Genomic DNA, 27,001 nt, shown 5'->3' on the forward strand with positions numbered 1-27,001 from the left:
ACAGTGGACCAAGTCTGTTTGAATTCAGTTGAATTTACTTCTTAGTATGCACACATACAATAGGTCTGCATAAAAACATTGAACTTATCTTGCAGTATTTATGATCACGTGTAAATATTGTTGTTTACAGAGAGAGGGATGAGGGAGACGAAGAATGGTAAAAGTTGATTAGGCATTTTATAAAAACTGCTGCTGTCCACATTTTTGTAATCTAGGTTACAGATGTGGCACATAAAGAAAGGGGCAGGGAAAGAGAATGGGTGGAATGTTAATGGTGTGATAGAAAATAGATGAAGGCTATTATGAATTCAAATATACATTCTAGTCAACATAGATTTATGTTTGGAACATAGACGATTGAAATGCAAAAATTATTTTGTAGTCAGAAGACTATGCATAGTTAGTCAAAAGTAAATCTTATTGAATTTAATGGGACTTATGCAGCCGTAGACCTCACATCTGAACCTATTTACAATAACCTGGTAAATCTCACAAGTTTAAACTTGATCTGTATTGCATTTCTTGATAAAATAGTATTACCTAAGTGGCTGTTTATTCCGCTGTTAGCTGCCTTTGGCTTTGTAAAAAGAAGAGTAAGGGTGCAATCCGGTGCATGTTTAGACGGGAGGTGGAGTCCTACAACTCCCAGCATTCGACTGGGTAATGCTGGAAGTTGTAGGACTTTTCTCTGCCTAAACATACATAGGATTGTGCCTTAAGAAACAAATAGTCCTATCCAAGCTGACTCCAGAGTTACAATACATATTTAAAGACAATAGAATCTTGTGATATCTTAAAGACTAACACATTTATTATGGCATAAGGTTTCATGGGCTGCCTTCATCAGATGCTATTTACTACTTCGTGTGTTTAGGATTAAACGATGATAAAGCCCATTGAACTTACAGCAGAAAGGTTAAGCACGTTTACTTGGTTTTAAGGTCCTCGGTGTTCGCTCCATAGTAAAGCTGCAATCCTATGTAGAGTTATCTGCGAGTAAGCCCCATTGAATTCAATGGGACTTCGGCTATGTAGTCATGCAAAGAATTGCGCTGCTAGTGTGCTTAGGTTAGCAGCTTTAGACGACACAGGATCCTCATTTCTTAAAATGACAGTTTTGAAGTCTGTAATTATATACGCGTGATGGGAAAACTTCTGCAATGGGTCTTGAAGCAAGGGTGGAGAGGGTTCCACCCTTGAAGACAGACTAGAAATATTTTTAGATAGATGATAGAAGAAGCACATAAGATTGTGGGACGGCGGGGGGGGGGAATCTAGTCCTCAAAGAGAAAGGACGGAGCTAGGAAAACCTCGGGTAGCGGCTTCGGTTCTCGCCATTGCGCCTGCGCACCAGGCTGCGGATGGAAAGGCTGCCCGTTTCTGAGGGAGCCAATCTTTTCAGTTTGGGCCTAGGGTGGGGGCGTGGTTGAGGGAGAGGACCGGGCCGCTCGATGCTTGGAGGCGGGTGGCTTATGGCTGTTTTGTCCGCGGTCGTCTGTGCGGGGGCAACGCGAGTGGAAGGTGGGTGGTGGTGAATTTCTCCGCCTTCGCCCCCCCCACCCCCGGGGTTAAGGTAATCTAGTTTGTGTTGACCGAATATGCAGTAAAATGAGAGGTTGTGGTTTAAAAAAAAAAAAAAGACAAAAAAATCGCTGGACAGAGATGGGGCGGGTTGTTGGCGGCAACCGCTACTTGAGGAAGTGGCCAATAAGGGCGCCTGTTTGTAAGGTCACGTGGTGGGGAAGTCGTGTGCGTGTGGGAACGGCGGTTGGGAAACCAAGGGAACGGTGGCACGCGCGGAGTGGAGAGGCGGGGCTTAAGTCAGGCAGCCCCCAGGTGAGGTACTGCGCCGGAGTGGGGCGGGTGGGGTGGTGTCCTTCTGCGTGGCTCTCGCTGTCCTTCCTCTTCGCCCCCCGAATTTAGTCAGAGATCCATTTCTTTTTAGATTAGAGCTGGCTTTCACGCCTTTTGCTCAGCTGTCTGTGGTATAATAGGTAGGAATTCAACTGGCGAAGCTCCCCCTGGTGGGAATGCATCAGGTGAAGCTCACTCGCCCGCCCACTCCCGCCGTCAGTGTCGTTGCATTCTTTCTGGGAGAGACAGCTGTTACTTTTCTATACTTCGTTACTCCTGTATACAGCTGTGATATTTGTACGGGATGTGTAGGTGGCGTGGGAAGGAAGTAGAGCTGGGGGTCCAAGGGTGTGTACCTGCGGGTAAGAGTAGCAATAGCGCATTCCAAATAAGACCGTGGAGTGTGGGAATCTGTGTCTGAGCTTCACACAAAGACCTGTTGGGGAATTCAGTTCTAGGCTTTACACACAGCACTCCCAACAAGCTACGGGTGAACACCTTACCAAGGCATACAGGTGGCCACTGTGTGAACTGGACTAGATGGACCCTTGGTCTGATCCAACATGGCACTTCTTATGTTCTTATAGTTCAAATGCCTGGTAGGCACAGGAAGGCGGCAATTAGTATGTCATTTATTTCTTATAACATGCTTACATTTTATCTAAGCACTGTACAGAAATTAATTAAGATAAAGCAGTCCCTGCCTATTGGCTCATAATTTAATAGACATGATACAAAAGAATGGGGAGGGAAGAAGAAAGCAGGAACATTCTTGTACCACTTCTTGAAGTTGCATAATATCAGCAGTATCATCTGAGCTGGAGCTGTGGGCATAAGAACATAAGAAGTCCCCTGCTGGATCAGACCAAGGGTCCATCTAGCCCAGCACTCTGTTCACACAGTGGCCAATCAGCCATCGGCCAGGGATGAACAGCAGGACATGGTGCAACAGCACCCTCCCACCCATGTTCCCCAGCAACTGATTCACACAGGCTTAATGCCTCGAATACTGGAGATAGCACACAACCATCAGGGCTAGTAGCCATTGATAGCCTTTGCCTCCAGAAATTTATCCAACCCCCTTTTAAAGCCATCCAAATTGGTGGCTATCACTACATCGTGTGGTATTGAGTTCCATAATTTAACTATGCGCTGTGTGAAGAAGTACTTCCTTTTATTTGTCCTGGATCTCCCACTAATCAGCTTCATGGGATGACCCCGGGTTCTAGTATTATGAGAGAGGGAGAAAAATGTCTCCCTATCCACATTCTCCACACCATGCATAATTTTGTACATCTCTATCATGTCTCCCCTTAGCCTTCTTTTTTCCAAGCTAAACAATCCCAGTTGATGTAACCTTCCCTCATAGAGGAGATGCTCTAGCCCCTTAATAATTTTAGTTGCCCTTTTCTGCACTTGTTCGAGCTCTATAATATCCTTTTTAGGTGTGGTAACTAGAACTGTACACAGTATTCTAAGTGTGGTCGCACCATAGAATTGTATAAGGGCAGTATGATACTGGCCATTTTATTCTCAATTCCTTTTCTAATAACGCCTAATGGAGTTTGATTTCTTTACAGTGGCCGCACACTGGGTGGACATTTTCATCGAGCTGTCCACCATGAGTATGTCCACCATACCTGCCTTAAGTACACATACACAACCCAGCAGCCCTTAACCTTCTGGTTGATGCATCGAGCCAGAACATAGCACCCTTTGCTTTGCTTTAGTATCGCATTAATATTGTATTTGTAAATAAGGTAAAATTCTTCCTGAGTTTGAAGGGCAGGGTTTGTGCATTGCAAGCCCTTTAGCATGGCACATTCTGTATAGTAGCTTTTTTAGTTGATATAGTGTCAATTTGGAAAAACCACAGCTGCGATTTGGACTGGTCTTGCCTCACTGCTAGGTCTGCAACAATGTAATAGTAGCAAAGATCAATAGATCTCTTGCTGCCAGTATTCACTTAATGCACATACTGAAGTAATAGAAACCTTTTTATTGAGTAATCACATAAACTCATTGTAATAAAAGCATTCACCTTCTATCTCCATCTAGCTTTCCTTGGCAACTTTACTTCCAGGTACTACTACTTTTTGCTCTCTGTGTTCAATGGAGTAGTTCCCAGTTGTCTCCATACTTCCGCTGGGCTATGTTCCTGACCAGTTGGTCTAGTCCCTCCTTGCTCCTTAACTTCTCAGAGACCCCAGAAATTTGCAGGAAACTTCCACCTGGCCTTAGCTAGACATCATAGCATTTTCCCTTTTTCTGACTTTAAGGCCCCCTACCCCGGTTGGTTTTCCCCATCCCTCCCCTGTCTGTTACTGTGATTTTAGATTGTAAGCTATATGGCAGATTGTCTTGTTTTGTTTTGTACAGCACCATGAAAATTGATGGCGCTTTATAAATAAATATTAATAATAATAATTCAGCCAGCATTTAGTAAGTCACTACAACAGGTGATTAACCTTTAGTTGTCTGTTTTAGCTTGGTTCCCATGAACAGAATTTGGTCAATAGCTGTCTCTTGCGTAGAATGGTTGCTTCTTGGTACCTGGAATAACTGGGATGGTGATATTGTAAAGTTTTCTTTGGCCTTAGCTAGACCTAAGGATTATCCCAGGCAAATGGAGAGGTCATCCCTGCCTGCTCTCGGGATCACCTGTGTGTCATTTGGATGCATAGCGATGATCCCGGGACAATCCTGGGATATAGGCCTGGTCTAGCCATGGCCTTCATAACCTTAATCAGATGTCATTCCCTTAGGATTGTGCTCAGGAAGAGACTGAGAGGGGATCTCAGGGTTGCATTTTCTCTCCCACACTTCTTAGTACAAAGAGAAGTGAACCAGGAATCTCTGCATTTATTTCAACTTGGATCTTTATTTATTTAAAACATTTGTATCCCGCCCTATATCATTAAGATCTCAGGGCAGCGTACAGATTAGGATCTTTCCTAATAATTCAAATTGATCTCAGTTTTAATCTGTCATGGCTAGGAAATACCCACATTTAAAGAAGCACGGGTTCCTGGTTTAGTTGCTCACTGGTCCTTCAGGGAAGCATGCATGTATGCTCAAGTCCTGTATCCAGTCTCTCCCAGGCTGCAATCTTGAAGGAAAATAATAACAGGGCAGAGTTACAGTTCTGGTGAATTCAGTATAGTATGTGTCAAATATTGTGTATACCTGTTAAATTAACATGACATTATTTTTACTTTTTCTCCTAGTTTTGAATCCCCACTCATTACATGACTAGAAATGATTGACTCAGTCAGAATAAGAAGACAGTGCAGCTTGGATTTTTACTCTCATTATGAGCACCTCTGTGCACTTGAAGGCTGTGTCCCTCTAGCATCTGTGAAAGCTAAGAAGCCTCATGGTGTTCTTGATATAAATGCAGATCGCATCAAAACTTCTGATTGGGTACCCCTCCTGAATGCTATCAGGCACAACAAAACTTTGACTTCTATTGCCATAAAGAGTTTTCACCATCAAGGACATGGAGACTCAGGTAATGGCCAATTAAACATCATACAACTGCTACATGGCTTCTTGCTGAGAGCTTCCATAGATGAATACTAAAACTTTTTGAGCATCCCAATGTCTAATAAAGTCAAATTAAATTGATTTTGTAGTGGTAAAATTAAAAAGTAAATAAACTTAGACTTAATGTAAGAATTGTGGTTATTTCCCTCTTTTTGTTGCATTTTTAGTCTCATTTTCTCCTCTAATGGTATCGCTTCCTTTTTTTCCAGCTTTTCAGTTGGAATCCCTTACTCCTTATTTCTCTAAGAACTAACAGCAGAGAGAGAATTATGCACATGGCTTCCATCCTTCTTATGTTTTGAAATACCTTCGACTACTGTGTTATTGGTACAAAAGAAGTTGCATCTGAAATGCAGAGATAAGATGGTGTGGTAGGCAGAATTAACACACTGTGTGAATGACCTATATAAACAGTAATACTAACATCAAAACTGATCTAATTTTCTTGTTTGATAGGTGTTGAAAAACTGGGGACTCATATAAGACGAAGAATTCCAGCAATTCGATCCAAAGACTTGGCAGGTCAACTATGTAAAGCTATCAAAGGTTGTCTGATGATATCAAGTACCCTGGGAAATCTGGAACTACAGGGACTGCTTTTGAGGGAAAAAGACTTAATATTTTTGACAAAAGTAAGAAAACATAATTGTTTTAAAAATGTGGTTTTTTTAGGAAAATACTTCTGTTCTGTGCCCACTTTAAAATTATTAATATTCTTTGTTTTGAAGGGGTTGGCTAACACATCATCTTTAGAGAGACTATCTTTAGCACACTCACCAATTGGTGATGGAGGTTTGGAAAGTAAGTTCTGAATTTTCTAAAGAAAAATAGACCTATGTGTGAAGCAATGTGATTTTAAAAATAGATTATGTCTCGCTTCTGTTTTTGTAGTCTCATACATTCATAATATTGTTCCAACAAGTAGAGTTAATATAACATTTCCTTTTTAACCTTGATCTATTTCTTTTAGTATGTTAAAGCATTTTCCATATTTGAAACAAAATTATGGCTTCTTGACTTTCTTCCACTGGAAGTTCTTAGAATATCATGATTAGATAAACACTATAATCAATCTTGTAATGTTTAAACTAGTCCTTCGAGCTGGAACATAAGTTCTGTTGTTATATTGAAAGTTGAACATTTAGGTAGTGGCCATGTTCCGTCTTGATTTCTGGATAATAGCTTAGCTTGTTTCAGGTGTGTCCCTGGATTGTTTTGCTCAGTGGGAGCTGGCAGGTGCCTGGGAGCCAGCTCTTCCACAGCTACCTAGGGTTTGTTTAAACCTACCTAGGGTACCTGTGATGTGTGAATTGCCACTATCTAATGGCTAGCAGGTAGTGGTTTCACACCGCAAAGACACGTCCTACTATATTATTTATTTATTTATTTATTTATTTATATAGCACCATCAGTGTACATGGTGCTGTACAGAGTAAAACAATAAAATAGCAAAACCCTGCTGCATAGGCTTACATTCTAATAAAATCATAATAAAACAATAAGAAGGGGAAGAGAATGCACCAAACAGGCACAGGGTAGAGTAAAACTAACAGTATAAAAGTCAGATCAAAATCAAGTTTTAAAAGCTTTAGAAAAAAGAAAAGTTTTTAGCTGAGCTTTAAAAGCTGCGATTGAACTTGTAGTTCACAAATGTTCTGGAAGAGCATTCCAGGCGTAAGGGGCAGCGGAAGAAAATGGACAAAGCCGAGCAAGGGAAGTAGAGACCCTTGGGCAGGAGAGAAACATGGCATCAGAGGAGCGAAGACGAGAGGGGCAATAGTGTGAGATGAGAGAGGAAATATTCTCTCTCATCTCATTGCTCAGAATATTCTCTTCTGAAATGGAATGCAAAGAAATCTGCTGCAAAGAATACAAACAATCTGATTTTGACCACCAGATTACAGCTGTTGAATAACAAGGAACAGATAATGATGTCACAGCTAAGACACAACCAGCTGATCAAGTATAGCCGATACACCATGGAAATCTTTCTCTGTTCCAGCAGATAAATGGTAGAAATTCATCTCAAGCGTGATAGAAGGAAACAAACCTCTTAGTTCCAGGCCAAGGTTCCAAGGAGAAAATGCTTCTCCAAGGGGTTCAACACACATTGGCTTTTGAAGAAACCTAAACTAATTAGGAGCTAGTACAAGTGGGGTTAACTCTAGAAACAGCTTGTTATGCAAATATGGGTGCCAATAAATAGCAACAAAAGAGCAAAACTACACAACACCATCCATTATCAGGCATTCTGTTAATAGTTCTAAAACTGAAAGAATAGTGTGTGCAAATAGGAAAGTAACTTTTGTGTAGTGGATTTTTAAAGGGACTCCAGAAATACGCCACTGATAATAGGTGCTATTGTTGAGCAATGAGAAAGAAGAACTTCAATGAAAGGAATGGAAAACAGCATGCTGCGTGTAGAGCCAGTGTTTGCCTATGTTACATGAAGTGTATATTTCTAACATATGTAGTCCATGTAAAACAGATCCAGCTAGATCTGCATGAACCAAAGCTGCTATACAGTAGCTTCTCTCCTCCCACCCCATTTTGCTATGTAATAAATAAGTAGGTAAGACTGAAATTTAGTTAACTACCTAGATCCCCCTCCCCTCGTGCCTTTAATTGTAATCTATTTAAGATGGCAACTTTAGTTATTTAAATGGTGAAATGTGTTCTTTTTATTTTCAGTTATTTGTCAGAGTGTGAAGAATTCAGCTTGCATCAAATCTATAGATTTTACAGGGTGCAATTTGACCTGGCGAGGATCAGAACACATAGCCAGCATCTTAAAGGTAAAACCTGCTTTCATGACAGCTCTTTTGAAGATTGATTTCTAATGTGAGTCTGGCTTTCCACCTGGGCTCGGGATAAAAACTGGCTTGGTTTCCTGGTAGATGACTACCAGGCAACCAAGAGGAATAGATAGAGGAATAGATAGGGGGATTATGATCCTGTTGGTTCTCTTGGATCTCTCAACGGTTTTCAAGACCATTCGTCATGGTATCCTGTTTAACTGTCTTTCTGGGATGGGACTTGAGGGGATGGTGTTGCAGTGATTTCAGTCCTTCCTGGGAGGATAGAGCTGTAAGGTGTGGCTAGGGGACTTTTGTTTCACCCTTTGGCCATTGTTATTTGGGGTGCTTCAAGGTTCCATTCTGTCTCCCATGCTTTTCAACAGCTACATGGACAGATAGTACTGCTGGGAGAAGCCATCCAGAGGTTTAGACTAGTTGTCATCAATATTTATTCATTTCATTTCATTTCTATACCATCCAATAGCCGAAGCTCTCTGGATGGATATGAGGATGTCATGCATCTCTACCTCTTTTTCATCATCAAATCCCAGGGAGGCAATTGAAACCCTAGACGAGAGTCTGAGTATCTTATTGGAATAGATGAGGTTAACAAGCTGAAACCTAATCCGGATAAGAAGGAAGTACTGTAGGTTGGGAAATCTGCTAAACTAGATGGAGGTTTATATCTAATTCTAGGTAGGACACACTCCCCCTGAAAGGCCAGGTATGCAATCTGGGAGTGCTCCTAGACTCAGTGCTTTACCTAGGTGGCATCAATTACAGTTATATCTAGATTAAATTACTGCAATATGCTCTACGTGGGGCTATCCTTGAAGATGATTTGGAAGATGCAACTAATACAGAATGTGGCAGCTAGAATGCTTGTGGGAGTAGGTGCTCAGATCATATGACTTTTATTGCGTATCATTTACATTGGCTGCCTGTTAGTTTCTGAGGCCAATTCTGGGTTCTGGTTTTGGCCTTTAAAACCCTAAATATTTTCTGAAGGACTGCTTACACCTGTATGACCCTGTCCAAGCTTTAAGATCAGTGTCAGAGGTCCTACTCTCTGGCCCATTAGAGCCATTATGCTGGCAGGTACTACAGACTTTCTCAGTAATGCCCCCACACCTTTGGAACATCATCCCTGGAGAGATACATGAGGCTGCATTGGTTTAAACATGCATAGGATTGCACCCTTAGTCTTCTGTTTCACCTTCTAATTTAATAAATGTATCACAATGTCATTATCTTTAAGCATGTAGTGTTTCTGGTGATGATAAGAGGTTCATGTCCCAAATCACTACTTTTACTGAAATCTTAATGTAGTAACTTGTAAAACATTATATGATTTTTGTTTGAAGTTCACAGCAAGATAAGCCATTCAAAAAGCTGTGTTGGCTCCTAAGGAATTCTATCAAATTATTTGTCTTCACACAATAATGAATGAGTCTGAAATCTAACTCATAACAGCCTCAACAGTATAGTGGTCATTTGATTTCCCCCTCCTAACTAGCCTTTGCAGCAGCTATATTTATTTGTAGTGTGGTTTTCTTTTCCAAAGCACCAAGCGATGAAAAGACATGGTGAAGCTTGGGCTGAGAGCCTGCGGTATAGGAGACCTGACTTGGATTGCATGGCTGGCTTGAGGCGCATCACTCTCAACTGCAACACACTTATTGGTGACCGAGGTGCTAATGTTTTAGCTGAATGCCTGGGAGAAGACCTGTGGCTAAAAGGTGTGTGCCACATAGATACTGCTTTGAGCATGTATCTACATTTTTGCATATTTTGCAAGACCTAGTCCTTAATATTTATTTATTTAATTAATTTGCTTTGTTCTCCTGCTTTCTATCAAGAAAAACGGCACTCAGAGTGGTACAGTGTGAGGAATGTCAGGATGCCTCTCCTTTTCGATGAGATATCTTTGTTTTTACCTATTTTAATAACATAATAGATTAAAAATGCACGCATGGGGAGAAGCCACAATGGGTGGTTTCTTTCCCCTGCTGCAATCATTGCTGTCTCCTCTCCTCTCTTGGCCCATCTTAACCTCCATGGGTTTTATCAACCAGTGATTGATTTTAAAGAATGTGGGGACGTCTTATATCAAGACAGCCTTCTTCAGCATGAGGAATGAAGACTATTAACCCCCTCTGTTCCACTTTGCTCAGTTGAGTAGCGCTGAATAAACTCAAGCAGTTGAAACCAGAAAAGCAGGAGTAATTGCTGTGGGACAGCCATATGCAAATTAATGTGTAATAATTTTAATTGTTATTTATTATGGTCGCAGACCAACAAAATCAACACCAAAACATGCAAAGGATAGATAAAAAGTGACATAAAAACAAAATACAGCTTGGTGAGTGAAACTCATGAAACTGACCAGGGGATTGGCAAATGTTTTTAATGGCTAAGTGTGTATAACATTACACAGAACATGGTGCTGAAATAATGTACTACTTCCTGAATTTTAACTATTACAGAATGTCAATTAGAGCAGACAAGCTGAGTGCATTCTCTGAAATTCATGTGGTTTATGTTTACTCTTTTATGTCTCTGCTTAAATACTTATACATTATACCATAGTAATGTTAACCCTCTTTAATATTCTAGCACTTGATTTGCAGCAATGTGGAATTACCAATGAGGGAGCAAAATCATTCTTGGATGCATTTAAGACTAATGCAACACTAGTGGTTTTAGACATCAGAAAAAATCCATTAGTAGGTATGCACACTTCTGTTTCAGTGTCCTAAAGTGGAAAAATGCATACTCAATGCAATTTGAACAGTATAATGCATTTTATAGGCCATCATCTCTCCTCCCCACCCCCCTTTTTTAAGTGTTGAGAAGTTTAGGGTATTCTTTATAGAGTAAGTTTCCTTTTGAAGGGAAAGACCAACGTTTAATTTAATATAATACCCAGACTGAACAAGTATTGCAGAGGTTGTGCACCAACCACCTATAACTTTGAGTTTTAACAGAGGCTGTTATTTGAATTGAGCAAGGACTGGAGAACTATCAGTGTTGCCTCCACTGACAGTTTCCACAAATGTGAGATAGAAGGGGCTCTTTAATTTCCCCTCCCTTTCTGGCATGAACAGCAACAGGCCTGTGTTCAGTTTCTTTCCTTAGGCGTCTCTGTTGCTGCCTTCTATTCACCAGCCAATAGAAACACATAAGGAAGTGAGTAGCAGATGTGTATAAGGGGGAAATTGGAATGTTTTGCCTGCCAGAAGTGGCAGCTCTTTTAGCATAAGGAAGAAAATAGCCTTTTAGCAGTGGGCTGTTGTATTAATAACCCACAACTCCAGAGTTCTGTTTAGCAGTCATGGAGCTAGTAGATGGCTGGTTTTTACTCTTTCTCCCCACTAGCATTTAAGAGCAAGCAGCTCTCTAACTCTAAGGAAAGAGAAAATGTATTTACAGCTTGGACATGTGCTAGACGTAAGGGTGTGCCATTTAGGCTCAGTATGAGCAGTTCAGTCTCATAACATTTATTGGGTGCATTTTCATATTAGAAAGTGGCTGAGTGAGTGACAAGGGGGTGGATTGTTTTTTTTTTAAATATACTGTACAAATGCTGACACTTTCATTAATCTTTATTTAGAACATGCCTTAATGAAGAAAATAATTGAAAAAGTCCTGATGAATGCAGATGGAACTAATTTGGAGGTATAATCTCGGCAGATTTTTAAAAATAGTTAATTGGTATGATAAAATCTATAAAATAATGAACTATCAATATCGGAGCCAGCCTTCCCCCCTAGTTCATAGAATCATAGAATAGTAGAATTGGAAGGGGCCTATAAGGCCATTGGGTCCAACCCCTGCTCAGTGCAGGAATCCACCCTAAAGCATACCTGATAGATGGTTGAATTGGTCAAAGCTTTGATCGTTATATTTTGGATAATGAAAATATTTACAAGAACACGTTCTTGAGCAATTAAGAATGTGTTTAAAATTCAAAATATTATATAATTGTTTTTTTCAGGATGCTCAGAGTAAGCTCCTTACCTGTTTAGACAGTGAGACAGTTACCTTTATCTATTGGAAGCAGTTTACTTCTTTCCAGCATTTTCCATCAGCATCACCTTATTTTCCAGACAATGATTCTAAACTGTGACAGCCTTGGCACCCAATTATAAAGCACTGAATGATGTCACCCAGTAGTTTCCTATAGATGTTAAATAATATTGGTGGTAACACTGGATGTTGTGGAACTTCATACACCACATGGTGATTTTCACAACCCCAATCACCCTATTAGCTTCCTCAAGAGATCTGTTCAGGTCAATCCAAGCAACTACAACTGTGGTTGCTTCTGCTGTAGACTCTGTATAGCATCCAAGTCAGAGTGAATTTGCGTGACTTTTATCAGAGAAGCACCAGGCAAAACTGTCAGAGTAGTTGAGATTAATGCAGTTCTGCTGATGCAGAGGTGGAAGATTTATTTGCTGTTGCCTGGGAATGGGCTTTTATGGCATATTTAATTAGGCTTGATGTGGGTTTTCCATCAGTGTTGCTCTAGCTATCTCTGTGTTCCTCAGTAAACCAAGGAGGGGAACCAACAAAGGGGTCTTTGATATGTGATGCATGAGGCTGTTTGTATTTAAGGTCTTTCTGGAGCTCTCTATAGGAACTTGTAGAAAGCTCCAGAAAGATCTTTTGTGTGATATTGTTTAGAGCAGCGGTTCTCAACCTGTGGGTCGCGACCCTTTTGGGGGTCGAACGACCCTTTCACAGGGGTTGCCTAAGACCATCAGAAAACACATATTTCATTTATTTGTAATTAGAAATAAATATTTCACAATATATAATTATATATTGTTTTTGTGATTAATCACTATGCTTTAATTATGTTCAATTTGTAACAATGAAAATACATCCTGCATATCAGATATTTACATTACGATTCATAACAGTAGCAAAATTACAGTTATGAAGTAGCAACGAAAATAATTTTATGGTTGGGGGTCACCACAACATGAGGAACTGTATTAAAGGGTCGCAGCATTAGGAAGGTTGAGAACCACTGGTTTAGAGAATTGGAATTGACAATGACTGGGTTTGGAAGATCATGCAGGGGGAAGAAGCCATTGTGGCTTCCCTCCTCACGTGTGCTGTGCACATGACAGTCATTTGCATAATCCCTCACTGATGTAGGAGCGTCATTTGAAACCGGCATGGGGCACAGCGGGGGTGACTTTGTATCCACAATACAACCCATGACATGAAGTAAAATTTGCAGGGTGGGTCCCAAGCCACTGCCACAGGCTCTGAACACCAGACCTCACGTCTGCCACCACTTCTTATGGGGCGATACAGGCTCTGAACACCAGACCCGGCCGAGGCTACTCCCTGCTCAAGCCAAGCACCACCACTTGATACGCCTGAGGCAAGGGATAAAGCCCACCTTCCTCCAAACTATGTGGAGAAAGGGGTTTAAAATGGAGAATGGATTTTAATATATATAATAATGCACTGTGAGTTATATCTGCTTAGGTGAATGATTGTCAGAGTGGGTGTTAAATGTGTAAACTTAAGATGATAAATGCCGAACAGACACGTGGGATTTTTGTGGTAGTTTTAAAAACAAAACAATTAAAATTTATTTTTAAAAGTTCATAAGCTTTGTTTCAAATAACAACATTTAAAAACCTTTTTGAAACCTTTCATACAATCCGGTCACTCCCACATTCGCGCTTTCCTTTTTCTCACACAATCACTCTTGAACTTTCTTTATTATCAGTATTGATTATTATACATCCACTACGTGCACACCACACTCTAAAGACACCACTCACTACACTGACTCTCAAATTTCCCAGAATTTAAGTACATAAATACAGAGAGCACTACAGACTCTAAGAGTACTTAACAAGTCTCCCTGAAAAGCTTTCTTGAAAAGCACAAGAACAAGAACTCTCAATCCCCTCAGTCCTTCCCTTATATATCACTCCTCCCTCCTCCCAAGACATTCTAACTCCGCCCACTCAGGCCAACATTCTACAAACCACAGACTTACAAACTGCAGACATACATTTGGAATTGACTTGTGGGGTGTAACACCACAGCCACCCCTGCCACACACTGGGTTCGGATGAATAAGTCGCCACAAATTAGCGGGGAAAGGTCCTGCAAATGACATGTTAATTTTGGTATCCTACAAATTCTAATATTAGTATGAGTAAGTGTTCACACATTGAAATATTATTTATTATTTAGTTCGTTTCTCTACTGCTGCTGGAGCTCTCTGGGCTGTTTACAACAACTCATCAAAAATACATCAACATACAAAAATACAACATGATAAAAAGAGTCTAAAACAATTTTAACACACAAAAATTAAAATGGTATAAAAAGCTAAAAGCAATTTTAAATGAACAATATTTCCCTAATAGACCTATTCAAACCAGCAGACATAGATGCCCATCATATATATTTAAATGCCTGGAGTAGAGAGTGGTCTTTACCTGGTGCTGAAAAGATGGCAGTGTTGGCCCCAGGCGGGGGTCAACGGGGAACTCATTCCATAGTGGAGGGGGGGGGCAGCCACTGAGAAGGCCCTCTCCCTTTAGTAACTGCAGAACCAAAACATCTTCACTCTGGTTTTTTTCCCTTTTGTTCCAGTATAAATGGCTTGCATCCCCATCCTCCAAAGATGTTAAGAATAAACCTAAAAAAAGAACAGTTGTCTTGGGAAATGGCAGGAAAGGAAAAGCTACTATTCGTATTGGTAACTATTTATTTCTTTTGTGTGAGTTGATATACAAATTCACTGATGCATCAGTGAACTGATAACTTGTAGGTAGTCATATTTGTTTAGAGGTGAGACTGTAAAAACCATGAAACTTTAAAAAGAAGAGGATTTTCTAATACAGTTGTCTTTGCTTTGAAGTTTTGAAAATAGAAAGCTGCAGTTATCTCCTGACTGTTCTTGATCAGTAAGGAAGTAGAGTAAACAAGAAAGAGTTAATTCCCTCTTCTATGAAAGGCAGGATCGATAATATAGAAAACGTGTCCTTCTGGAAGGGATTCTCTGTCTTCGCTCTAGCGCTGTACTTCAGTGGAAGGCAGTGTAAAGCTCTCAAGTTAAGTTGGGGAGGCTTCTTTTTAGTCTAGAGCTCTTCTTTTTCTTTTTACCCTACTGTCATTAATTAGTGAAGATGACAGGAATTTTTTGTTGTTGTTTGGGCTAGTCATATATTTTAACCTTTGTAATGAAGATGACACAAAGATTGTATCAATGCATTTCAACCAGTTGAAATATTCCCCTTTTTTGGACTTGCATTCTTCAAAGATCAAAAACTGACTGTCCTAATTAGAGAAAGACAGAATACTGTTTTTGTAAAGTTCTAAAATACTTTCATATTTTCCAAGTGTCATTATTCTTAAAATTCTAACTCTGTTAAATGAGCGTTCAGGTCGGCCTGAACAGAAATTAGATAAATATAAATATCTTCTATACATACTATCTAAGAACAAATTGTAATAGTCATAGGCTGCTGGTGCTACTCCTATCCCTACTTCTGTACTACATAGAAAATATGTTTTGATAAAACTAACCTGATAGGCTACATTTTAAATGTGCAGTAAATACATGTCTATAGCAAATGTGCCTGTTTTAAACTCTTCTTGTGATGGGTGATTCTTGGGTACATATACACCAAATTTCAGCTTTCCATCTGTCGTGGAAGTCCTTCACCCATGCTTATAGCCTTTTGAGGCACGTATCTTTACTTGTAATAGAGCTTGCATTCTGCAAGCTTAGTACATTTGGGCCTTCCATTTTAAATCCCTTCATTTACAATTCAAGCCTGATTTAAATGTGTGATGTGGAAACTGAATTCCTGAAGCCCAACATTCTATCTATAGGGGGCTTGGCTTGTGCTAGCCTTACACAATAACTTTAATGTCCTGAGTTTTGTTTCCTGTAGACAGAAAGCTTGTTTCTAGACTGTAATAGTAATTGGAGTTTCTTGTTCTAAATGTGAGCTTTTAGTTGGTAGGGAAGACCCTTAAACTGATAACTCCTGAGCAAGTTGGACACTGAAACTCAATGTTTTAAATTGAAGCCTATCTAAAAAGTATGATCTTGCTTAATTTATCTATTTGGCTGTGTTTCCTACTTCTGCTTCAGTAATTTGGCGACACAAAGGTAAGCATGCAAAATAGTACTATCTATGAGATATTTGGAAACTTAGGCTGCTGTCTTACGCACATATATGCTGGCGTGAAGCCCCACTGAACATGTTTGTTCTGTAAACATGAACAGGATTACCTTGTAAAACTGAAATCCATTTTGGTTATTATCAATTAAATTTAGTAGGACTTTTTCCCATGTGAACATGGATAAGATTGGACGCACAATTGCAATCTTAACTTATGAAGAGGTGGGTTCTATTCAACTTGGTAAGACTTCATCTAAGTTAAGCGCACATAGCATCTGCGTATAAAGCAACATTTTTGTTAAGGCAAAAATACATAGATATATAGTTTTCACTGGGTGTTTAACAACAGCATACTCTAGTGTCTGGAATATGAATTGCGGTGATATATCTTTTAAGCGTGATGCACCACCTATACAGCTTGCCTTAACATTAGCTGCTCCTTTGTAAAAGATTCTTCGAAAAACATATGCTTAATAAGCTTGAAAAATAAGTCCTTATGTAAGAAAGTTATTGAGTCTCACAAAGCTCTATGATCCTATGGGTGCTTCCAGATGAGGCTTTTACAGGGGATACAGATATCGTCCCCAACTCAGAACCCTCCCATGTTTTCCCACAACTTCTTCCATCATTTCTCTTACTCCAGAAAATTGATTAAGAAAGAAGGAATTGCTGCACAATGCCTTTTCATTGATAGAGTGTTTCCAGATGGACAATTCCTAGCATATGTGATAGAAGTAGGCAGGAAGGAAATAATTTGTTATTGACATCTTCCCAGGCTACTGCAACTGTGTGGTAGCTTCCTCTTGTGGAGCATAACCTACAACTGCTTGTTAGCCTGAGGGCTGAATTCCATTTTTGGAGATGCTCTCAGGTGCCGCATTACAGTGGTAGGTGGGTAAAATGCCAAAGGATAAGGCCAAAATAGGGTAAAGACAAGGATATTTTAGCTTAAAGCTCTTACTGTGAGTAACTAAGCCTTAGAAAAGGCATTTTAGCCTTTTAGAATGGAGAAAAAAACTGCACTAAAACCAGGAAACCCCAAACAACTGGTGGTCAGGAGCCCAGGGGAAGAGGGTGCAGCCATCTGCAGAAACCAAGAGGGCCAAATGGGGAATCCAGGAAAGTCAGTTTTGCCCCAGCTAAACAGATTCTTGGTAAATTCAGGGATACCCTTTTCTTAGATGATTGGCAGTGTGTAGTTTTTGGATTGAGAGTGGAAACCAATTCTCATCCACTTCTATCTCTAAATCTTAAAAATCTTAAAAGTTCTATATTTTTTCTTTCTCTTGCATGATACAGGATTTCCTTCCAAAAAATCCTTGAGTCCTGGTAGGACGACTTCATGTGATCAAAACAACTATGCTCCAAAGCCATTGCCCCCAGAAGCACATGGTTTTCTGCCTTGGCGTACAGCTGAACGTGCAAGACAGCACAGGTAATGTATATCGGAGGCAGTGAGAAATCATAGCATGCACATACCAAGGATGGGGGGAAGGAAGGCAAGTAGATGATTTTTTAAAATTAAATTTTAATTGTGAATTTTCAATAATACAAGAAAAATAATATATCAATTTCAGTGCATGCATATGAAGTATGTGTGTACACATGAAAATACAGCTTTCTAAGAATTATACATAACCCTCAATAAAAGCTGAAGAAATACCCAAGTAAGTGTCCATTTGCAGGTGGCATCTATGCACCACCCATTCAAAGGTTGAAAGATTTGTAGATGGTGAGTGTTTATCCTTCTAATATTGTAATATCAGTTTTTTAACTGTTGAAAGGGCTCAGAGAATCCATATTTAAGAGACGTAGTATCCAATAGACATGGAGAAAGAGCTTTTGCTGCATAAGGTGTAATCTGAGGTCCTTAGATGCTTCGGATACAGATGCTAAAGCGGTGATCCATTGATTAGGCAAAATGGGTCAATCCACTTGCCTATTCCATTCCTGCTTAAGATCCTGTATATTTACTGATAAGTATTTATAAACATGGACCATGAATCAGTATAACTGATCAGCCTCTATAAGTGTTTCCAATAGTGAAGAAAACTTTGAAGCTGTAAAAGCAGTAGGGACAAACCTAGATTCTAATCAGTTGTAACAGGAAAATCATATGTGGTACACAAAACTTATCATTAATTCATCCACTTATCCACTAATTCATCCAAGGTAAAATATCAACTTATCCCTCCAAGTCCACTACAAAAACATTTTCTTACACATTTTAAAATCTGGATTTCCTCTTAGAGTTAATTTAGTGTGAGAAAATGGATCAAAATGTAATAGGTGTAACATTATACACCGCTTCTGGCTTTGATGATGGAGGCTGATCACTATGGTGATGGACAACCTGCCTCAGAAGGAGAAAGTATTGTTCCTATCAACTGCTGATTTGCACCTTGTTAATGCATTAATTATCAATCCATCATCAAATTCTTGACATCATGTCTTTTAAAGAAATGTAGCAAAGTGGCTTCTACTTCTGCATATTCAATAGCTCAAATTGTTTTAAGCATTAAATGCCCTGCAGTTTGTCAGCTTCTTTAGATGCCTCTACTAATAAAACTTCGTTTTGAAAAGCATGGCTCTTGTGTGGGATAGAAAGAACTCTTGATAAAGTGAACTTTTTTTTTGTTATAGGGCAGCTTATAAAATAAATAAATATTGTAGCGGCTGTTTTGATCACTTATGAATTCTGCACAAGTAGATTCATGAGTGTGGAATGGCCATCCACATAAAAAAAATCTAAGTGGCAATTAAGAGGCAAGTAAAGTAATGCACTCCACTGATGCTCTTGTGAGCACAGCTAGTGTCTCATGTATCACAGTATCTCTTGGGATTGGAGGAAGAAGCCATTGTTAGTGTTTTGTCATGGCAGTTGAACTCTTATCTCTAAGTAGGAATGACCAATTTTACAGATAAATGTGGAAAACAAAGGCAGTGAATAGGGTGAGTGGAATAACTGCACGCTTTTGGGATGTATGTGTGTCAAGTTCTCAGGATGGAAACAAATTTAGTGAAATGCTAGTTTTGAGTTTAATCTGTGGTTTGATGTTGCAAAAATCAGGCTTTCGCTTTTCCTAAAACATTGAACTTGTTTTTAGGGTTTCATCTGGGAAGAAAACCCATGAATTTCCACTGCAAATCCAGGTAACACAATTTCTACTCAGTTCTAGGAAATGAATTAAACTTTTATTATTGGTTTTGTGAAGTACAGATTAAGATGTACAGATTAAGATGTTTCCTTAATTTATCTAAGGGAGTTTAACATAAATATTACTATTCAGTAACCAGTACAGTGTGATCTTGATTTGTGGAAGAGGCGTATTCTCTGTGCCATTTTAGAGAAAAGATATCTAATTGAAACGTTCACAATGTTATATAATCCACCTGTAAAAGGAAATGTATTAGCATAATTAGATCTAATTGTAGAATCCTTCTGTGCCTCCTTTATGCAGTCTGGTATTCCTGTGAAAGTTACAGTAGAAAGTGCTTCTACATCTGAAACTGAGACCGATATTGCCATAGAGGATGCTATTTGTGAAACTGATGCCACAAAGTCTCCAGAAATAATTAACTTGAAACAATGCCATCAGTTACAGGTATGGTTACTATCTTAGATTTATAAAAGACTTAATTCGGTGATCCTGTTATAGTACGTGAGAGTTCACCCATACCAACATGCCCACACTCCAAAATCGGCATTGGAGGTTTCATCTCTGTACATGTCTGTAAGAGCAATTACGCTGGCAGGCATGAGAAGAGAGGGCCACCTTGTGGAACTTGGGTCCAACTGATGTCCATAACACCCTATTATTACAGGCCTTCCAACAGGCCTAAATTCTTTACTTACCTGGGCCTATAACTGAGTTAAGACTTCACTGGGCACTGTTTGGTATATGATGCTGTCTGGTTTTAATTGTTAAATTATACTCGTTTTTTTTATAATTTTATTGTGTTTTGTGAATTTAAATCTTGTTGTGTGCTACCTTGGGAGGATTTATCCAAAAGAGCAGCTTATATATCTTTTAAATAAATAATGTAATTTTTGACTTCTCTAAAACGCATATTAAATACAGGTCTTCAAAAGGATAATCATAGAAATGAATTGCAAATACAGACTGTACTCCAGATGAATGCTGGCAAGGAATGGAAACTGCACATGCCTTTGGGACTTCTCTTTTTTGCTGCAATAACTCCCACAGATCATCTATAGTTTCTTTCCAAAGTGATGACTTTTTGGTTGTAGGCTTTTTCTCTTTCATTGTAAACGCTGTTTCAAACAAGGTCCACTAGAGGGAATCAAAATTGCTTGGAAGTTACTATATGAAACTCTGTCTCTCTCTCTCTCTCTCTCTCTCTCTCTCTCTCTCTCTCTCTCTCTCTCATTTGTAAATAATAGTTTAGTGATACCTATTTTAATTGAATTTACATCAATGTAGGATGCTTCTGATCAGATTGATAGTAATATTACTTGGAATACTGACCTTGAAAGTAAACAGCTGGCATAAATAAGAGAATATATCTAAGATTTGAATGATACCTACAAATTTTACAAATATATGAGGTATTGCTTAATTTATAAAGCCAGGACAATAATGTGTTTGTTTAATTTGATTTAACTTCTTGATGTTAAACCTCTGATTTTGAGAGCAGAGAGTATATTTTAATCTAGCAAATGTTAAAATTCCAAATTCTAAATGATTATATCCAAAGGGAGAATCTGATTTGAATTCAGCTTCCATAGAATGATATTGGCAAGTGTCTCAAGAGATGACAGTATTCTTTCTGACAGATGGATTATGAAGAATGTCAGCTAAGCTTAAAAGAAGAACGAAAAGCAAGGGTAACTGCAGAGGAACGCATAATGGAGGTAGCACACATTTTCTTTCTTAGAATTTCTTTTTTTAAGAATAGCACACCATAGTTAAACAATTTAACCTGTCTCATTTTAAATATATTTTCAGTCTTTTTCTTATATTGGCAGAAAATTGAATTTTCTAGGACTTTAGGTTTTAGGGGCTTTCCAAATTGAGTTCAACCGAGCATATACAGTTTGTCTACTTTAAAGCCATAAGAACATCAATATGCAGGAAGATGTAATTTCTTTTCTGTTCAATGCCTTTGAATTCCACTGGATAATATAATCCTTGCTTAAATGAATATATAATACTGGGCGGGAGTGAGGCAAGCAGAGGCATCAGCTTCTTCTCCACTGAAGGCCATATATGAAACCTGCAAGTGATATTATCTGTGGGGCCTCTATATGAAACCTGCAAGTGATATTATCTGGTAACAGCACTGCAGTATATCGTTGTAAAAGTCATACTATATAAATACAGCTAGATATCTAGCTGTTCTTCTGACTGAGCAGAAAACCCAAAGTGAGGGATGGTTTCATTTTTCTCCCATTCTCCAACATCCTACACTGTGTTAACTCCGGATGCTACAATCCCGGGCAAATGCCTCTCATGTTTTGAAAAGGCGGCTGCTTTTAAGTCCTTGAACATGTTGGTTTTGATTTGTGTAATTGCTAAGTATAAACAATGAATATACTGGGGTAACTGCTCTGAGATTTTGTTCTATTTTGTTTCTAGTATATTTGCTTTGAGAGAACTGGTAGTTTTTTTCAGGCAACTGAAAGTCTGAAAGTTTTTTATAAGACATCAGGTACATTTCCGATAAATTGTAAGATCTGGCTACCACAGTGTTGAACTGTGGTAACCTTTCTCTCACTCCAGTGATAGCTAATGTAAGGGCAATTTGGCTATTTTTTGTCTCCTAAGGTTTTTTTTCCTAAAAACTACAGATCTACAAAGTTGCTAACTCAGCAGATGGCAATGTATGTTTTCTGATATGGCCCATGGACTTCATTGTCTGCATTGTCAGTGCCCCTATGTATTACAGCTGTCTATATTGTGGTTACTGGACTTTTCACCTAGAATGCTGGGAAGTACATTGTGAAACCAAGGTGTTGGGGATACTTAAATTTTGAAATGATGGCACTTAGTTGTCACTACCAGTTGTCTGGAAAGAAGCATTTTATTTATTTATTTATTTATTTATTTATTTATTACATTTCTATACCGCCCAATAGCCGAAGCTCTCTGGGCAGTTCACAAAAATTAAAACCATAGTAAGACAACCAACAGTTTAAAAGCATAAATACAAAATACAATATAAAAAGCACAACCAGAATAAAAACCACGCAGCAAAATTGATATAAAATTAAAATACAAGAGTTAAAACAGTAAAATTTACATTTAAGTTAAAATTAAGTGTTAAAATACTGAGAGAATAAAAAGGTCTTCAACTGGCGATGAAAGGAGTACAGTGTAGGCGCCAGGTGGACCTCTCTGGGGAGCTCATTCCATACTGAAAATATTAAATTGTTTCATGGTTTCTTGTAGCTGGAAGTAGAAAATGCCCGATTACGGAATCTAAACTGCTCTTTGTCAGAGGTTCTCCATGCGCAGTCAGTAGCCAGCACAATTCTGGAAGATGAAGGAGTTTTGGGCAGTATTGAGAGCTCATTCCAAAAGTTTCATGCTTTTTTAGATCTCCTTAAAGATGCTGGGTAAGAGACTATGTATCTTCTGTTGAGTTTGCTCTTCTCCAGTTATCCTTGTTTATATATCACTGTCTATGCCATAACAAAGTTCGAAAACAGCAGTGCTTCATCTTCTAAAGGTCTTTTCCCTCAAAGGATGCCTAATCAGTTTATTAGATTGTAGTCAGGCTGTGTGCGTGAAGATAGTCAGTCAGTAAATTGTCTGCTTGTCATCTTGAATCCTACAAGACCCCTTAACACAAGTCAAGGCAAAGAGATTTCTTTGAAGATGGAATGTTGCCACACCATTTTGTTGGGGTGGGTGGGAGAGACTGATATTAAACTTGAACATAAAATCTGGCCCAAGGAGGAGAAACTGCATTTGTTATGTAGTTACTGTATATCCCAAGGTGCTCTTCTGTATGGAATGTGTCTTCCAATAGCTGTATGATACCTCTTACTAGAACATTTTATGAGAAAACTGAAACTAAATTTAAATATGTTCTTGTTCAATAGCATATAAAATGTTTTGCAGAAGCATGAGAACTGTTCTAGATGATGATGATGATTCCACTAGGTGAATTCCCGCACAAGGTTCTTAGGCATTTTTAGAATAGTGCTAGGGTCTAGTCTTCCTCTGTGCACAGTTTTTTTGATCAAAGACATAATATTTAAAAGAGAAAAAAAAATTCCTGTATGGTAGTCAGTGTATCTGAAACTGCAGAAATTCTTTTCATGCTCCTAACGATAGGAGTATTTTATTGGCTGTATATATGATTGGATGCATTACACCAAAAGTGTAATGCAGAAGGAAGATTCAAGATGCCACTGCTCCACAGACAAAGTTGGGGAAGCATCGGAAGTTTCCCTGCATTTGCAACCATTTTGAGCACATACTGGTCTCCAGCAACGTTGTTAAAATGACTGTTATTAGAGATTGGTGTTTAAGGTGATGGGGAGGATACAACATTCCACCTTTGGCACTAATCTGTGATCCTGTTCTTCTCTCCAGACAAAGGAAACAGAGTGAACTTGATGATCTTCTCATTTTTATACTCTGATTATGGCTTTTATAGTGCAAAATATTCTAGGGATTCAGTTATAAAATGCTTTTGTATTTATGTTTTGTTTATTGGTTTTGAGTATTTCTGCTGCTTTTTACTTGTTGATTTTAGTGTTTAATTTGATTATATATTTTAAGTTTTAAGTTTTATTTGCTGTTTATTTTTGTTATAAAGAAACTCATTAATATTTATGAATTTATTGTATTTACCTATGTAATATCACTTTCTTCTATATACTTGTGCTATGAACAGCTGCATTTAGTATATGATTTCTTGAATCTTGCAGACTTGGACAGCTTGCTGCAATGGCTGGGATAGACCAATCAGATTTTGGCTTATTACGCCACCCGCAAATGACTTCTACTCTAACTCAACCCGCAATAACACAAAGGGAGAAGTCCTTTGAAGAAGAAAGACAAGAACACATTGAGAATTTCAAAGTAAGTGAAGTCATCAATGAGGAATATTGCCTGTCTAAAATTAATAACTATTGTTCTTAAAATCCTTCCCTTTTTGCTCTTACCTACAAGCCTTTCTACATGGTTTCTCTTTTCTAACGCTGTCCCTTCCCCTTATGCTCTTGTGGAGCCTTGTAAATAAGTCCACAAAAGTTACTAGCCTGCAGACTATTATTTTTTCACTAGCTTGTTAGGGATTCACAGAGGAGGGACGGAACACTCCATCCCTCCTCTGCCAGCCTGCTCACTCACTTGCTTGCAGTTCTTTGTCACCTACAGCTACCAGGTAACTACTTAACTACAAGGCTGCTCTTGTATGTCTCCAGGCCAGGAAAATGTACTTTGAGTACTTTGCATAAAGTGCTCTCCATTTACTTGGAATATCTGCCCAAGTGAAATGCATGGCTGTAAGCCTTGAGGTGAAGTGCCTAATGATTTAACGACAGAACTTTTAAAACCATATTCCTTTATCAACGTAATATAAACTCTTATGGATATTTACATACATATACATATATGCACACAATGTGTACCAGATAACATACAATTAAATGAAGAGAACTCACTCTTGTAGTTTGGTTCTTGCCCTAAAAAGCCAACTGAAACTTTAAGGCCTCAGAGTGCTTGTAAATGATACCTGTTCTTTAAATCTATACAAGCAGAAAGTTCAGTAGCTGGGGGAATGCTGTGTAGAGAATTTCTCTACATGTCCTAATGCTGCCTGGATTATGATGGTAAGAAGATCATCTAAATTCATCTTAAACACTTTGGTCAGACATACCCAAGTGGCATTTCTTTATGCATAATGACATGTACTTCCAAGTGATGAAGTCTAAAATTCAGGGGAGCTGTTATCCTTGTGACTGATCGCAGCAGATGCCATCAAAATTCATAAGACATGGAATATATTTGTAAACTGCCCAGAGAGCTTCGGCTATTGGGCAGTATAGAAATGCAATAAATAAATAAATAAATAAATAGACTTAGCCAGCAAACAAAGGAAAGAATTGGAAATAATTGTTAGCTGTACAATTGTGGTGAGATTTGCTCATTCTCACACTTTCCAACTAACTTCCATTTTTTCCAGTGTGTATAAAGCAACATAAAAATTCTGAGCATGCTGTGGATGTCTTATACCAAGGGAACTTTCTTTCTCCCATAATGCTTGTTATGTTTATAAGTACAGTATAATTGTTAAGGTTCAGTTGATTTTGATTTTTTCTTCTTCTTTGTAGAATGCTGGATCAGCTGTTCTTTCTGGTCCTGTCTACTTCCAGGCTAATTTAGGTCTAAGTCAAGTTGCAAATGAAGTCCTTCCTGCTACAACAAAAGTACAAGAGCTTCAGGTCATTGGTCAGTCTCAGCAAAGCTTATGGCAAGACATTGAAGGTAAAGGTGGTAGTTGGAGAATGGAAGAAAATGTATCAAAAATCAGCCAGGCAACACCTTCTAAAAGGTGCAGCCAACCTGTGGAATTGGAAATGAGGGATTCCTCTAAGAGGCAACCAGTTATGAGTCAGCATTCAATCTCCGATCCCAGTGTAAATGTGTATAGTGGGCATAGTAACAAATTTAGTGCCCTAGCTAGTGAAAATAGTAAAGTTAATTCAAAAAGACTTCCCTATACTGCAAGCTTTTCTGCTAGAGGAGATCAAAGTATACATCAAAGTGTTCCTTCTAGAAATGACACAATAGCATCTGATTCTGAAATACAAGAAAGCATCCATTCTATGACAAGTGTTTGAAAAATCCATTCCCAATAGGTAGATTGCTAATATTCATTCACTGTGTGGGTCATTTGAGAGAAATGTATTCTTAAACTTTATGCAACAACCTACACTCTATGGTTCTACTTCATCTCTATCTTCTTGCTATGTAAATGTTAGCGAGAATACTTCTTGGCAGTATCAAAAGGATTGGTTGTGCATTTTCCGTTTATATAATTTTTATATTGAATCTTGTGTTCAGTTAATTCTCATGTATAATTCTAATGTGAGTAAAGTTTTAAAATGATAGTTCCAAATGAATAAAATGACTGAGTTTTTATTTTATTTCTTACTTTATTATGTCAGTAATTATTTTGATGGCACATGTAATGAACACTGTTTCTCCTTTTTAGCATTGTTCTTTTTGCGGGCAGAAAATTAATTTATCTTCAAATAAGAGAAGCCATATTGATTAAACTGAATATTTCAAGGGCTTTTGTTTTTGTTTTTAATTAATTTATTAGTTGCATCATAACATATTCTCTAGATGATATACAATCAATTAAATATAAACAAGATTAAGAAACATAATTGCAGTACCATCAAATTACACCAAATCCAGCACAGACTAAAAAGTTTGCTAGTGACAAAAGCCACCTCAAACTATAACCCACCTACTTCCATCAACCAGTAGAGACCCTATAGAACTACTATAAACCTTCAAAGATCTTAAAACAATAAAATCAACTGTGGAGAATCTGTAAATACCATTACTGCTTGAATAATGTTCAATTTGCATCCTTTATGTTCCAAGTGGATACTTTGACTGAGTTTGCATGTCCCAA

At 38.5% G+C, this 27,001-nt stretch overlaps 1 protein-coding gene across 2 annotated transcripts; it reads left to right on the forward strand.

The window, feature by feature from the left end:
- The first annotated feature begins 5,098 nt into the window (after window positions 1–5,098).
- On the forward strand, window positions 5,099–26,524 carry CEP78 (centrosomal protein 78). 2 transcript variants are annotated; one of them, XM_063128567.1, is made up of 16 exons: window positions 5,099–5,365; window positions 5,857–6,032; window positions 6,129–6,201; window positions 8,092–8,195; window positions 9,763–9,937; window positions 10,815–10,928; window positions 11,812–11,876; window positions 14,835–14,940; window positions 16,345–16,362; window positions 17,675–17,810; window positions 19,483–19,528; window positions 19,837–19,980; window positions 21,174–21,251; window positions 22,789–22,955; window positions 24,279–24,432; window positions 25,686–26,524. In XM_063128567.1, the coding sequence occupies exons 1-16, from the start codon at window positions 5,113–5,115 to the stop codon at window positions 26,193–26,195; spliced, it is 2,319 nt and encodes a 772-aa protein (XP_062984637.1). In that variant the 5' UTR covers window positions 5,099–5,112; the 3' UTR covers window positions 26,196–26,524. The 2 variants fall into 2 exon arrangements, with proteins under 2 accessions (XP_062984637.1, XP_062984638.1); XM_063128568.1 differs by lacking the exon at window positions 16,345–16,362.
- Window positions 26,525–27,001: the final 477 nt, after the last annotated feature.

The sequence above is a fragment of the Elgaria multicarinata genome, chromosome 6 (assembly GCF_023053635.1).
Source record: "Elgaria multicarinata webbii isolate HBS135686 ecotype San Diego chromosome 6, rElgMul1.1.pri, whole genome shotgun sequence".
NCBI classification, from domain to species: Eukaryota; Metazoa; Chordata; class Lepidosauria; order Squamata; family Anguidae; genus Elgaria; species Elgaria multicarinata.